Below are 15,129 nucleotides of genomic sequence, written 5' to 3' on the forward strand. Positions count from 1 at the left end.
CGATTGTCTGAAGTGTCTAGGATAATAAATATAAGGTACTTTACAGTGCTTATTTATGTTTTATATGTCATTTTGTGGCTAATAAAAAGATATGTTAAAAAGATACATATACACATATTTAAGGTAGTTGTAGTGTCCCTGCAAAGCTCTATATTTATTTGAAGCAAATACATGCACACACTGACACACTTACATATATAACAAAGTAGAGAAGCTGATTTTCAGAGCTGTGCATTTTGCACAGATGTGTGGTGTGGGCACACAATTACATCTACCCTTTTCTCAAACGAGACATGAGCATTTTTGGAAGGCTTTGTGCTACTCAAAAATTCTATGCAGCCTTACCCTTTTTGCATAACTTGGAAGCTCGTTTGTCTTCTAATGTATTCACCATATAAACTTCCAGAAAGAAACAAACAAGAATGCACCCAACACTTAGAACCTCATAACAATGGCGGGCGGATCGCCTCCCACAGGCTGTCTGTGGCGGTCTGCCCAATATCCTGGCCATCGGTCCGACCGCCGGATTCAAATACCGGCAGTCGGAGCACAGAGGTCGGGTGAAGGACCACCTCCTCCGATAGGATCCAAGATCCCGTCGGGGCAGTGGTCAGAATCCTATCCCTACAATGGAGGCGGAGCCTGCGCAGGCATTGCCGTAAGGATTAGGATGTCCATTTCCGACTGCCTTTTCAAGGCAGTCTGACTGTCATGAAAAGACAGACGGAAACAGACTTTGGAGGCTCCAAGCAGGGCTCCTGTTCCCCATGGGCCACCATATGTAGTGCCCCCCACACATTCATGCACCATGTGCTAGACAACACATGGTGCCTGGCACACGGTGCATGGATGTGCACAACATTTTTTTTACCATTGCGGCTTGTGCTGCAGCCCTTTTCCTGGGCCACAGCACATGCCGCAGTGGTAAAAAGCACTTTCCGACCGCCGTGCTGGCAGTCTCATCATAATTGACCTGACCGGACCGCAAACTCATTGTCGGACGGTCTCCTGCCTGATACAATGGCGGTCTGATTGACCGCTATCGTCATAACGTCCTAAGTTATTCATAGGCACATGCTTCCAAATGAATAGAGTCTCAAGGACTTGCTGGTATTGATAGGCTCTCCTGCCCTCTTTCCACATGGGTGGAAGAAGCACTTTACAGAGAGCCTGTCTTATGACTTGTTCAGTTTTATATGTCTGCGCCCTTATGCAGTGCAGTTCGGCAGGATTCGGGCATGTCATCTATCCTATCTACCTTGAACGTTGCAATATGCTTGGTCACTGTTAGCAAATAGAACAATTGGATTCAGAGGGGTGAATATGGAAATACACCTCTTTGTAAATCAGGGACTTCAGAGACTCTGGTTGTGGGACTCACACATTTGGGCATCAGATTGATCTGTCACTCACACCAGGCTAAATGTCAAGCTTTGTGAAAAAGTCTAGAACTTGATTTCTAATGTGGATCTGTTCAGAACTCTGCTGTGATGCTGAAATAAGAATTCCCAACCAAGGGACTCCCTCCCTCAACCCATAGGAGCCTCTTTGCACACATTACCGCTCTTCTCCAGCACTGGAGCATATCAGGTGTCTGACATTTCATCTAGACTCTTCCATATGTTGTCTGTTCAGTGCAATTGTTAGCCAGGAGCCTACGTTTATATCGCTGGTTCTAAGCTTTTGGTATAAAAATTCTTCTTTCGGTGTCATTTTACATTTATTTTAACATTCGTTTATTTTAGTGATATTTTTCATGTTGTCATTGGCATCAAGCGTTGTGTGACATCACTACCTATAGTCATCATATTTGCTTATTAAGACTTTTCAAAAGTTGAGACCTCTGCCTCCTGCCACCAAGCTGGACTGTATATATTTGCATACGCTGCACACTGAACACCCGCAGGCGCATAGCGCTGCCTGCAAACAGACAAGTGCCCTTCAAGAATAGAAATGTGCGCCCGTTGTTAAATTTCATGTTGTATCCTGGTGCAGTGAGAGAACCCACTGTGCCAAAGTGGTTCTTTGACTTTTCCAGAAGTGTGCCTCTTGGTACAGAAGTGACCGATCATTTTACTGCATCTTCCTTTTCCACTCCTGCCCTTAGCAAAAGATTAGCAAGATGCACATACTTTAATTATGCGAATCGATGCATGCATCTGCATTAAATGAAGGCAGCAGCACTTCTGCTTTCTAGGACACTATGACATGTCTTTGCAGCCATGTTTGTTAATTCGATTGACAAATGAAATAAAGGCAATACAAGTTGAAATTTCTGAGCATATTACTTTGCAAAATATTATTGTTTTGAATTTATATTTGATGCATGATAGAGATCTAAAATGGCTTCATCAAATACTTTTGAAAATAGATGAAGTAATAATAAACAATAATAAAGAACAGTGCCATTAATTCTAGGTGGGCACATAGTTGCAAGAATGCCCAACCAGTAAGGAAATTCCAAATATATAGATGAAGAGGACAGTGTTTCTTTTTTAAACAGATTATTTGTGTGTCCTTGAATCCATTTATGACATAGAAGATCCTTGTATGAGAGGCGCACTCAAATTGCAATGGTGAAGAAAGAGAGTTTACCTTATTTTCTCCCAACTGCCCCACACAAAGCTATTGGCCAGCAAACACACAATTACCAAAAGCAATCTGTCTTGATCAGTTGATTACTTCATTGATGACTGTGCTTTCTCCACATACTGAAAGGAACTTAAGGTTTTACTTTGGGAAGGCTACTATCACCTCTCAGTAATGGCGTGCCTCTGTTGGAGCCTCTTCTGGCATGGGTGAAGAAAATTCCCTGAGCTGGTCTCGTCTTGGACTCCCTGCTCTAGAAGCCAGAAAAATCTGAATACTAAGAGGGAAGAGGCAGTTCTCCCTGAATCGGAGAAGACTTTTAAGAAGCTAGCCCTTGGGTAGGCTCATGCTTCTGAAGTGGCCAACAAAAAATGTTCGATGCTCTCATTCAAGAGACAGTAACTCGTACATTGTCCTGATTTTTAAGAGACTCTTCATTTCAGTATCTGGGAATTCAATACCTGGATTTTTGTTGGTGGTTGCTGTCCTTCACACTCCAATCCTTGGAACCCATTGTAATATGACCTCTTGAAAAAGGAGCTGCATTGCCTTGTAAGTAAAGGAGCTATGTGAAGTTTGGAAGAACACTGCAAGGCCCAGCTGACTGAAAGTGCATGGAGAATGATTCAGTATACAGAACTACCGAGAAGCCACCAGATCCCTGCAGCCCACCTAGCCTGGAAGAATGGAAAATATTCACAGATGCCTCGGCATGCCATTGTAGGGACCATTTCCTCCAACATCACAGACAAACCTGCATGGTACTCTTGAGTTGGAGCTACATTCCTATTCAGATCCCAGTGAGAGTTGAGGGTTTAGAGTCATCACACCCTCAATGTGGGGCCCAGTTCCATTGGCTGGGCACACTAATTCTGGAACAATGTCTCATTATCCCTATTTTAAGATTTGGGTGAGCCCTAAAATCTTACACCCAATTCCCATTGGAAACTGGTGTAGCCCGTATGTCCAGAGGATGCTCTGAGATTTAGAGCTGGGTAGCTAAAGATAGGTATTACTGTGGAACGTCATGGAGAATGCCGATACGCTCTTACACCTGATCCCATTGCAAAGATTTGAGACAACTTGGAGCCATAACTGGTTCGGTCTGAACTCTAGTTGACAAAACTTTAGTCACCCTTGATTTGCACACCAATGCTCTTGGCACTGGGAAAACTGTCAGTGGCTATGCAAGTGTGACCCTTATTGTTTATGTGTTGGAATTGTGTGAGCACAAATGCTGCTCTATTGGTGACTTTGAAACTCAACTGTCGGTGCTTCAACCCAATGAGGTGTGCTGTGTTCAACCGAGAAACTATTAAAATAGAGGTTCAGCTATATTATAGCAAGGTTGCTGCATAAGATTGAAGAGTGTGGCCCCATAGTTTGGTTAGAGGACTTATGTTCTATAAAAACTAGCACATAGACACGAAAACGTATGGAGTTATATTTTGACCACAGAAGGTACTACACCTTCTGTCATCTCTTAAATACTTTTTTATTTGCATTTAAATAAAATCATTCTTCTTCTTTGAAGTTATAGCTTTGACTGAACGTCATGTTTATTGATTATTCACTTGTTCATGCTTCATGTGAGTTCCTAACCCCACTGCTCAGGTGTAGCAACTTACTCTTCTAATTTCAATGTAGTAGTATTGGTAGTTATTGGGCAAGAGTAGTAAACAACTGTGTTTACAAAAGCTAATGGGTCATACATATCCATATGAATAAATGGGTTCAGTAATAGGCATCCCATTTTGAACTGGAAGAAATATCAGTGACTCATGACTGTAAGCTAATAAAAACGGAACACATGTTTTGTATTGTTCACTTTAGTAGGTGCTCTAACCTATGATGTTGGTGTGTTGCATTGGACACTTAAAATAAACACTTTATTTTCTTTTTGCATGAATAAATTGATTAATTGGAGTGCTCTGAATTTATAGGAATGTAGGCAGTCAAATCACAGCTTCTGACTGGTATTGTGTGTGATAAGTGGCAGGTATTACCTCCAGAATTCAACTCAGTACATCAGAGGTGGCCTTTAAAACTGGATACAGCATTAAAAGTGAGACTTTTGTAACTGGACAGCAATCCAGATGAGGGCTCCAAAACTGAACACATTCTTCTAAATAAGACTTCATGAGTAATTTGTACATTATGGTGGTTTAATAACTTCCCACTGTTTACATCTCTTCTTCTGCACCCCACTATTCTTATTGCTCACTCACATTCACTGTTAGATCATCTACCCAGTTTGTGTTATTCTGTATTGTACCAGGTATGTTTGGGTGTTTTGCATTAATGTGATCAGTAGATGGATATATGTGTGTGGGGAAGTTGAATCTTGCACTATATCTGCCCATGTAGTACCAGAAGCTTGTATAAGCCTTTTTTAACTGCTCAAATCCTCAATGGTTGGATTTGTCGATGCATGTTTTTAGTTTATGCACGGTCATTGAACCATTTTTCTGTCATTTAAAAAAGTTTTTCACGAACTTCAAAAACACTCTCACCACACACCTTATGCTGCACAGCAACCACCCGTGTAAGCTTTCCTTACCCTTACCGAACATGTACAGCACAGTCAGTGGCATATGTTTCACACAGACGCACAGAATAGGGAAACCGAGGCAGCAGGGCAAGTGTTACGCAGGCAAACACACACACGTATACAGCAAGGAACGCAGGGCAAGTTTAACAAACAGCAGGTACAGCACATGCAACAGAAGTGCAATCTTTCATTGTACTTACATAACATATATAGTGCAGGCAGTAGGAAAACAACGTTCCCTCCCTCTCCATCACATACATAAGTTAGAGTATGGCCAGATCATCAAGGGCAGTGGAAAGTATCACCCCACATTATGCACACAAAACAGAAGCATTATTTGAGACCGCAGAGTCACACCCACCAAAAAAGGTATAGAATGGGCAGATGCAGTGTAGCACAGACAGCAGTAGAGCACAGAACGGATGCAGTTTACCCAACCTTACTGCAAGGTACCCCTAATCACAGAATACTTACAGAAGGAGTTCAGTGAGCCACTTTTCCTTGTACAAACAAGTAGAGGCCAGGCCATAGTAGCCTAAGCTTACCTTGTACAAAGAGCAGATACAGCATAAACAGCAGCAGGCTGGCAGGCCTACAGAGATGTGCAGAGCAAACAGAGCATGGACAGAAGCAGGGCAGGTGAATGCATTGCAAGCGGCCCTCACACCGAAAAAAGTATGTTGGTAAGGTATATTACACTCTTCATTTGCCCACAGAAGAAGCGGCATAAACTGCACAGCCAGTGGTGCAAGCCCCCTTGAATTAACACACATGGGATGTTAGAAAAAGTAAAACAGAAGTATTAAGGCATCCCTCCAGAAAAAGAAGTGAAACACTGAATTATACATACATGGGTAGTGGGTCAGTGCAACTACTAGGCCATCCTTCCCAAGCAAACAGTGTCTGGGTTGGACAGCACAGGAGTGTAGGAGAGCTGGTAGTGATGGCTCCTCATGCAACAGGAAGGATACACAATCGTGGAGGCACATGTCCTGGGTCAGCAGGAACATAAGCAGCATTACTTACATTTACCTACAGCTTCTTCCAGGGTCTGTGTTGCCTGTAGTTTTCTGACATTCAACTAGCGTGCAGCAGGTGGGCTGCCAGTGGGAGCCAGGTAGTTGGCGTAACTTACCACTACTGTTCCTCAGTTACTGAAGCCCTACTGTGCCTTTGGCTTTAAATGCTGCACTAACTCCAGCTTAGGAGATCCATCCCTGGCTGAGTTCAGAGACGCACATTGCCCAGTGCAGCAGTATTTATGTTTATATGATTGCACATCGGACACGCTTAGCTTTAAAGCTGCTCCTGCTTGGAGGAAGGAAAGTAAAAGGACAGACTGACAGGGAAAGGGATATTATGACTCCCTATTACTGAGCACTACTGGCAAGCACCCAGTACCATTGAAGCTTCATAACTGCAGGGGAACCGTTCACCTACCCAAGTACCGATTACACACTACACATACAATTAGAGATCCCTATAATGATAGACTGCAAGGATTTACACATGGGCTGCTAGTAGGCAGCATCCCACAGGGGGGGCAGGTAATAAAATGCCCATCTGACAATTGATTAGCTGCAACCAAGATTAAGTTGTGCTCTGGCCTGGTCATATGGATTCTAGATACTCATTATAAATAGATTATCATTTTGTGTGTACCCCTTTCACCTCCATGAGAGTAGCACTTGTTGGTGAACAACATCCAACACATGCAGCGCCTCTTGAGGGACTCGTGACCTGAGATTGCTTCTGAGAAAAGCTTAGCAGGAGGTATGATTCCCCTGGAGATCAGACGGGCCAGAGTGATCTCTTGAGCAAGTATTCTTGGGACATCTGTAAAACAGATAGGCTGAGTCCACATTTCAGTAGCTATTCTGCAGCCATTGATAGATCTGACATCCAGCAAATCTCTGTAGTGCTAGTAGGTTGGAACCATCTTTAGGTCTCTATTCCAGAACAATCTGTATCACAAGCTCTGCAGACCCAATTAGAAGAGGCCCTCTCTATAAAATATATGATGATGCTATTTCTTTAATTCATTGTCTGCAATACACTTTTTTACATAGGTGGGCCAGAACCATTTCTAGAACAGGAGTGTCAAAGGACTCTTTGGAGTAGGTTGTTAAAGCCGTATTAGTGCACCTATGTGTGATCCATCCACAGACTAGACAGTCTCGGGCCCTCTCTCCGTTGCGTAGACTTCTGTCATCTGTGTAGCTAGTAAGCCTGAATCTTCCTCAAAGTGGGTAGGGTATTGCCATCTCTGCAGCTATTAGGGCAGAGTAAGTTCTATAGTCAGGATACCAAAGGCACCTTTTCTGCTAGTTGCTACCTCTAGTGCAGATAGACCAGGGCTCTCACTAGAGCCAGTAGACCAAAGATATCTCTAAAGAAGATATGCTAGATTCCTCTTCAGAGCTGGTAGGTCAGAGTCCTCTCTAGATCTGGTGATCCAGCGATCTCGCTGCAGCTGGTACGTGGGTTCAGTTGGCAAGTGGACTGGTGCCTGATCCACTTCGCTCTTGTGGGCTCTGAAATCAAGTGAATAGAGAAAATGCACCGCTGATGGTTGGGGCCATTTCTTCAAAGCTCTGTTACTCTCCTTTGCTCCCACAGTTGGCAGTAAACATCGGGAACCAAAGGTTTAATGAGATCTTGGAGGCCAAGCTGCCACCCCATGCCGGAGTGAAGCCTGTGCCCAGCAGTGACATGTGAGTACCATTGTGAAAGTGCGGGAGCATTGCAGGTGTTTGGAATATTCCTGTGAGCGAAGAGGTGCCAAAAACTGTCTGGAAGATGAATATGAGCAATGTTAGAACAAAATCAAAAGTAGGCTTTGCAATTCTTATGTTTATTTATTTGATTAATAAAGTGCCACAATATCTGCTTCAGAGCGCTTGCATGGTATCCAACTTTGAATGTGCAAATAGGAATAATAAAGGGTGTACAGGCTAATGAGGTTAAAGAGGTGACAGAGTTTGCATTTGTGGAAAAACAGCGGTAACTGTTGATTCATTCCTATTTTAAGCAGTATTAGATCAAAATAATAATTAATATTTGTAAAGAGCGAACATATCACCCCCTTAAGGGTTTCAAAGTGCTGGGGGCTGTCGGGGAGATTAAGTGAGCTATTGCCTACAGTCACATGATGCTGAGCTGCCGCTGGGGATCAAACTGTGAGCCCCGTGCTCCGGAGTCAGCCGCTCTGGCTGCTGTGTCACACCTCTCCCTACGACAATACTGTTTTTATGTTCTTAAATTGCAGAAAGTTTGGGAAACTGCAGAGGTATGGTTTAGGTATGTCAAAATATCCCACTTTCCTCCCTTCACTCCTTCACCCCGTTCCCCCACAGGAGTGCGAGAAAAGAGTATATAGTTGCCAAATATGTGGATCGCAAGTTTGTTCGACAAGGAAACGGGCAGGATCCACAGCTGGTCTGGGAAGCCATCCAAAGCCGAGATCTACTGTGCCTTTTGCAGGCCTTTGCAGAAGGATGGGACCTGTCAAAACCTCTCCCAGCGATGGACTCTCAGGTAATTATACCCTCAGCTACTACACTGAGTATCACACTGACTGCTCACAGAAAAAGAAAACCCCTTTGCTGTGAATAGCCAAGTGTAGTAGTAAATTACTTTAGGAAGTAGGACCTCCAAATCGCAACCCTGTAGAACCTGCCTGGTGCACCATTTCATTGAGAATAACCAGTTTTGGTACTTTTGTTTGTATTTATAAAAGAACATTCTGCAAAGGGCTACACTGAAATGGCAACGGAATGCATGTTTGAAAGTTTGAGTATGCTGAGACCTAGGGTTAATCTAGAAGAGAGTGACAAAGAGAGGTAAGCTCCTCAGAGAAACAAATACAAGGTCAAGGAGGCTTATGGAGGACATGAGTAGGGCATTCGAGGTAGAATGTTGGTGCGAGAGCCAAGTAAAGGCTAATTAGACCATTAAGGCACGTGCAAAGCTGCAAAGCTGGGAATACATTTGAAGATAAAAGGTAGTAGAATTTGACGGCAGGTGAGATGCTAGTAGTAACTGAGATTCAATAGGAGTTGAATTTTTTTGTTGGAGATGAATTGTTGAAAAGGAATAGTGGCGAGCAAAACTCGAAGAGGACAGAGGAGTGGCCGTCTAGTGAGAAGGTAACGATCATGAATAAAACCAGAGGAAAAAGCTATGCATAGGGACAGTCTTGATGTATACTGTAAAATTGGATGCAGCAAAAGGGACAAGAGTCAGAATGGGAGGATAGGCAGGGCCAGCTTTAGCTCTGGTGGCGCCCCATGCAACAGTGTTTGTTGGCACTCTCCATTGACCTCTTTCTCTGTGGATTCCCTCACCACCACTCTTTAAACGTGCCCCTTAAGTCTCCATAACCACTCTCTCTCTCTCTCTCTCTCTCTCTCTCTCTCTATCTCTATCTCTCCCTCTCTCCTTCTCTCTCTCTCTCATGCATTTCTTTAGTTTCATAGCGCCACTCATACTAGTGTAGGTTGTCAGAGGACTTTACATCACACACACATTACTCAGAGGCGATGAATCTTTCGTGTGTAAATCAGTTTATAGGAAATGTTGCATAAGACAGAGGACTACAAGGTGTAGGACTCACATGTCATCCATACTGGTAGACAGTATAGTTTAGGAGTGCTTGGTCTGGAGAAGCATAAACTCAGAATTTAAAAAGTAAAACAATGGTCGAGGATTGCTTTTACTAATATGAATTGATTTCTGCCCAAATAAACACTTTTTACAATATTTGGATAATAAAAGAGTGCAGAAAAAATCATATCTCTTTAACCTATACCTTGCAGTTTGCATGCATCTCTTTGATGACACTTAACAGCTAATTGTTATATTTTAGGATTTTAACCTATTAACTGGAAGTAACAAAAGGATTTCTCTGACAAAAGCAGTTAACCCACTGATCCAGCTACATTATATGCACTTTGTGATCTGCATGGTACATGTAATTTGCAGGAGGCCTATCAACCCTCTGCGCTACCTTATGATGAATCAAAACAGCCACTAGACAAAACTCCGATTTCTCTCCAGAAAGAACATTTATCACTGGAGTTATTTTCACATTTTTATTGTTGCTTCAAAATTACTGGAGACAAGGAACGTGGCAGCAGGTGCTTTTAAAATCAAAATATACTTGAAAACACAGCCCCTCCTGAAGTCAGTGCCTGGTGCAGTGGCAACGGTCACAAAGCCCTAGAGCTGGCCCTGCAGGATAGGCAAGTACCCAGTATGCCAGTACGAGTTTGGAATTCGGTAGGAAGAGGATTTCCATTAGGACTAAGGGGTGAGAACAAGAGAACATGAAAAGAATCTACATAGGAGACATAGGGCCTCATTTTGATGTCGGTCGGAAAGCCTCCAACCTGAGGTCAGAGGCTTTCCGACCAACATCTTCGGTTTCACTTTCGACCGCTGTATTACAATGATGGCGGTCGGAGGAGTAAACGGGCCGGTCAGTCCGGCTGGCTTCCAACAGGCTCAAGAAGCCCATCGGCCAGTTGGAACCGGCACATAATCACTAAAGGACGGCGTTTCCGCTGTCTGGATTACAATGTCGGTTTCCCACAGGCTTTTCATGTTGGGCTTTCCGACATGAAAAGCCCGTCGGAAAGTGACTTTGTGGATCCCTAGCAGGGCCCCCTTCTCGCTGCGTCCTCTGGTTGGAGGCCAAGGAGGCACCTATGGTGCCCCTCTTTAAGTCCCTGCACCATGTGGCAGGCACCACACGGTGCAGAGATATACACAAACTCCCATTTCTCTATGGGAGCCTGTGCTGCAGGCGAACCTACAGTTGGTCGGTTCCAACACCGAAACAATGTCCGCCTGTCATTGTAATCAGAGCCATAGTTTTGAGGTAGTTCTGAAACGACTAGAAGCTAAATTACGCAGTGCTATTTTCTAATTTTTTAATTGAAGTAAGGGAGTGCAAGAAATGGCTATGTTGTTGCTAAGTACGTGGATCATACATTTGTTTGACATTGGACCTGCCACAGAGAACCATGAAAGGAATCTGAGGGAAAAATAAATTGAAATGTGTGACTTGTTAGCCTGAAAGTACGAAGATACTCTTTTCAAAGATGCAATTATGTCTGCTGGTGGAATGGGCGTCTAAACAGATAGGAGGAGAAGACCAACGCCTGAACCAGTTTTGTACATGTTTTACGCTAGGTTTATTGGCTGATGAGACAAGCATCTTTTGATCCCAGAAAGGTGTCCAGCCCTAGGTCCTGTCTTGTTTTCACAGAGAGCCTTTCAATAATTGTTCTGGGCCCTTACCAATAGGGAAACAGTCCATCCTTCCCTGATGTGTCCTAACCTCTGCGTCATGTATTTACTCTACAGTGTCTCTTTTAGTCATGGTATCCTGTTGACATCAGCTGCTCTCGTCTTTTCTCTCCCTGGCAGGACCCTAGTGAGACTGCACTACATCTAGCGGTACGTCTTGCAGATGAGGCCACGCTGCCGCTTGTCGACTTCATCATTCAAAATGGGTAAGGGAAGGAGGGACTAAGTGGCACTGGGCAGGTTCTGGTAAGATCTAGCTGGAAACTAGCGGGCTCTGGCAAGGACTAGAGAGGAATATCTGCTAGCATTAGAGACTGGATGACTTGTGCTGTGAGTTTGGTAATGTACATTGGACAGGTACGGTCAATTGGGAACTGAGACAGGGAGAACCTGGAGGGGGGACTAAGTGGCTCTGAATAGATGTAGCTACATACTGAGAGGCTCTGACAAGGACTCGGACATGTGGGTTTTGGAAGTCGTGTTTTGGGGCAAAGTCTTGATGCGGGCAGAGTAGGAACTGGAAAGTGTGGTAGTAGGACTGGGAGAGATCGAGAAGGGGCTAGGAAACATGGTAGAAAAACTAAAGAGGCAAGCAGGGACTTTTAGATGCATATCAGGCCATGGGAGGCACCGTTAATGGTCTGTGAAATGCAGCCCAGGGATTGGGAGACCTGAGCAAGGACTAAAACTCATATAAAATGTGAATGGTCCTCTGGAGAGTCAGATCTTTGATTGGTGCTGTAACACCTATGTTTGAGGCTTGTGTGCTGTAGATACACATGCTTTACACACTCCTGCCATCTAGTGTTGGGTCCGGATGTTTGCAAGTTGTTTTTCTTCAAAGAAGTCTTTCCTAGTCACAAGGTAAGGTGACTCCTCCTTTCGGTGATAGTGCGCATGGCCGTTGACTCCATTGTTAGATTGTTTTTTTCCGCCATCGGGTTTGGACGTGTATTGCTGTGCTCCAGTTTGAAACCATTCCTCGGGTTCCCTCGGCGCGCCATCCTCTCTACCCTCGATGGTATTGTTTCTGTACGCATTTCCACTTCTCCACGTATTGTTTCGACATTGGGATCGACCTTCGCTCGGAAAGCTTTGTGGACGGACTTCGAGGCCTAACCGCTCCCGGTCAGCTCTCCATCGATGGATCGGACTCCATTTAAATTCTGTCCTCAGTGCTACAAGTATCCGCGCACTGACTCACACGAAGTGTGCAACTTGTGCTTATCTCCCAAGCACAAAGAAGAAAACTGTGACGCTTGCACATCGTTCCGGTCAAAAAGAATCTCTGCGACCGTCGGGCTCGACATCAAGACATGCAGCGTCAAAGCATCGAAGACATACCGGACATCTTCGGTGAAGGCTCCGGCCAAGAAGACATTGACGCATCAGCGGCAGAAGAGGAGGAAGCCTTTTCTGAACAAGACTCAAACTCGGAGCTTGAGATAGACCTCGACACAGAAGAACTGCCGCAGAGACAAGGTGACGTGAGTAATGAAGACCCTTTGCCCCCACAAACCCCCCAAAAAATTCAAGGCTTCGACACCACCTCTGCCATCTGGCCAGTGTCGGCACAGAGACGACGTTTCCCACACTCCGCCTTTGCACCTGGCTCCGAAACAGACAGTCAAGACTTCCAGCTCTGTACACGGTCACCAAAAGTCTTCCTCGGAGCTGAAATCCTCTGTGCTGAAACCCAAGCAATCTTCGGAGCCAAAACCTTCCACGCCGAAAGGCCAGCCTCCGTCGGACCAAAAACACCAGCACCGAAAACTTCGGCTCCGAAACACAAAGAGCACCCTTCAGTTCTGAAAGTGCACACTATTCTGTTCACACTAGATCCAAAGTAGAAGAGGCTACACATTAACCCCTGAGACTGGTAAATATTTACAAGAAACCACCTAAAAAATGCAAGCTTTAAGATGAGGACATTTCTTACAAGATCTCCTTGAAGAAAGAATCTGTTGCTACAAGTCCTTTCCATCTTCCAGCACCTCCGTCTCCACCACAGAATCCCTTGCATATTACACCTCCGGATTCCCCACAATCACACCATGCTGATGCAGATGATGGGGGGGGGGAGTTTGAACATCTCAACAGATCCATGGACAGATTACACAATTGATCCCCCAGTTGATACTGATCCAGACCTTTACCCAACTAAACCATCTCCTCCAGATGACACCAAGAGCTCATTACCAGGGCTGAACATCCCCATAGGGTTGAGCTGCACAAAGAATCACTAGAAGATTTGTTGTTAGAAACTTTAGCTTCTACACACAGGTCATCTAAGACGCTTCCCATGCTTAAAATCATGAGGCGAAATGCTGATGAGATTTTCAAAGACCCAGTCAGAACATTCATCTTGACTCCTAGGGTGGATAAAAAATATAAAGCCTCTCCTACAGATCCTATATTTATAAGGGGACAGTTTCCGTTAGATTCCCTAGTAGTATCTAATGCTCGTATGCGGACTAATTCTCAAACATCAGGAGATACTCCTCCTCTAGATAAAGAGTCCAAATTAATTGATGCTTGTGGCAAGCGAAGCTGCTCAAGCTGCAAATCAATGGCTCATTGTAAATATGCAGGGCCTATTAGCCAGGTATGACAGGGCACACTGGGACGAAATAGAGCAATTGCTCAAATATCTCTCAGAGGAGCATAAGGCTAAGGCACAGGACTTAATAAATGAGGGTAAACTTATTTCTAATTCCTCTATAGGCTTTACTCTCGATGCTGCAGACACTGCAGCTAGAGAAGTTAACACCAGTTCTGATCAGGAGACACTCTTGGTTAAGGATTTCACCGTTTAAATCTGAAGCCCAGCAATCAATCCTTAACACATCCTTAACACATCCTTTGATAAGCAACAGTTATTTGGTTCCAACTTCGACCAGGAGTTAGAGAAAATGAAGAAAGACACCGCGGTAGCTAAATCTATGGGAGCACTCCAGACTACCTCCAGCAGAAGCTCATTTCGTCGCTCCTTTTACAGAGGAGGGTCAAAAACACCATCCCCAGATCAAAAAAACCTCCCCTTACAAAACTAACAACCAGTCCTCTCCCTCCGGAGGGTTTTTTCGCGGAGCTTATAGAGGCAACATCTTCAAAGGTATGGGTAAGGGCAACACACCCCGTAACTCTCCTTCCCCCAACAAACAGTGACTTGCCAAAGCTTCCCCCCCGATAACACCACTCCTGTCGGGGGAAGACTTTAACAATTTCTCCTGGTTTGACAGTCTATAACATCAGACAAATGGGTGCTTGGAATTATCCAACATGGTTATTGCCTGGAGCTTACCAGAAATCCCCCAAACATTCAACCTCGGTCTCACAAGTTGTCCCCAGACACATACACTTGCTGAAACAAGAGGTACAGTCCTTCTTAATAAAGGGGGCAATAGACCTGGATCCAATACAGTACCAGGGCTCAGGGGTTTACTCTGTGTACTTTCTCATCCCCAAAAAGGCTGGTTCCCTAAGACCTATTCTGGATCTCAGAGAGCTAAACCGTTATATACTGTCAGAGCACTTTCACATGGTGGCTCTTCAACAGGTACTCCCACTTTTACAAAGAGCAGACTTTATGTCTACCCTTGACTTAAAGGACGTGTATTTTCATGTTCCAATTCATCCGGCTCATCGCAAATACCTCAGATTTGTGATAGCGGACA

At 44.4% G+C, this 15,129-nt stretch overlaps 1 protein-coding gene across 2 annotated transcripts in view; it reads left to right on the plus strand.

Moving 5' to 3' along the window:
- ASAP3 (ArfGAP with SH3 domain, ankyrin repeat and PH domain 3) overlaps positions 1–15,129 on the plus strand; it is a 360,613-nt gene that overhangs the window by 238,080 nt on the left and 107,404 nt on the right. For both annotated transcript variants that reach the window (XM_085647656.1, XM_085647657.1), the window contains 3 exons: positions 7,760–7,854; positions 8,497–8,677; positions 11,573–11,658. In XM_085647656.1, coding sequence (XP_085503782.1) covers positions 7,760–7,854; positions 8,497–8,677; positions 11,573–11,658 — 362 coding nt within the window. The remainder of the gene's footprint in view (positions 1–7,759; positions 7,855–8,496; positions 8,678–11,572; positions 11,659–15,129) is intronic.

This window comes from Triturus cristatus, chromosome 3_2, assembly GCF_964204655.1.
Source record: "Triturus cristatus chromosome 3_2, aTriCri1.1, whole genome shotgun sequence".
NCBI lineage: Eukaryota > Metazoa > Chordata > Amphibia > Caudata > Salamandridae > Triturus > Triturus cristatus.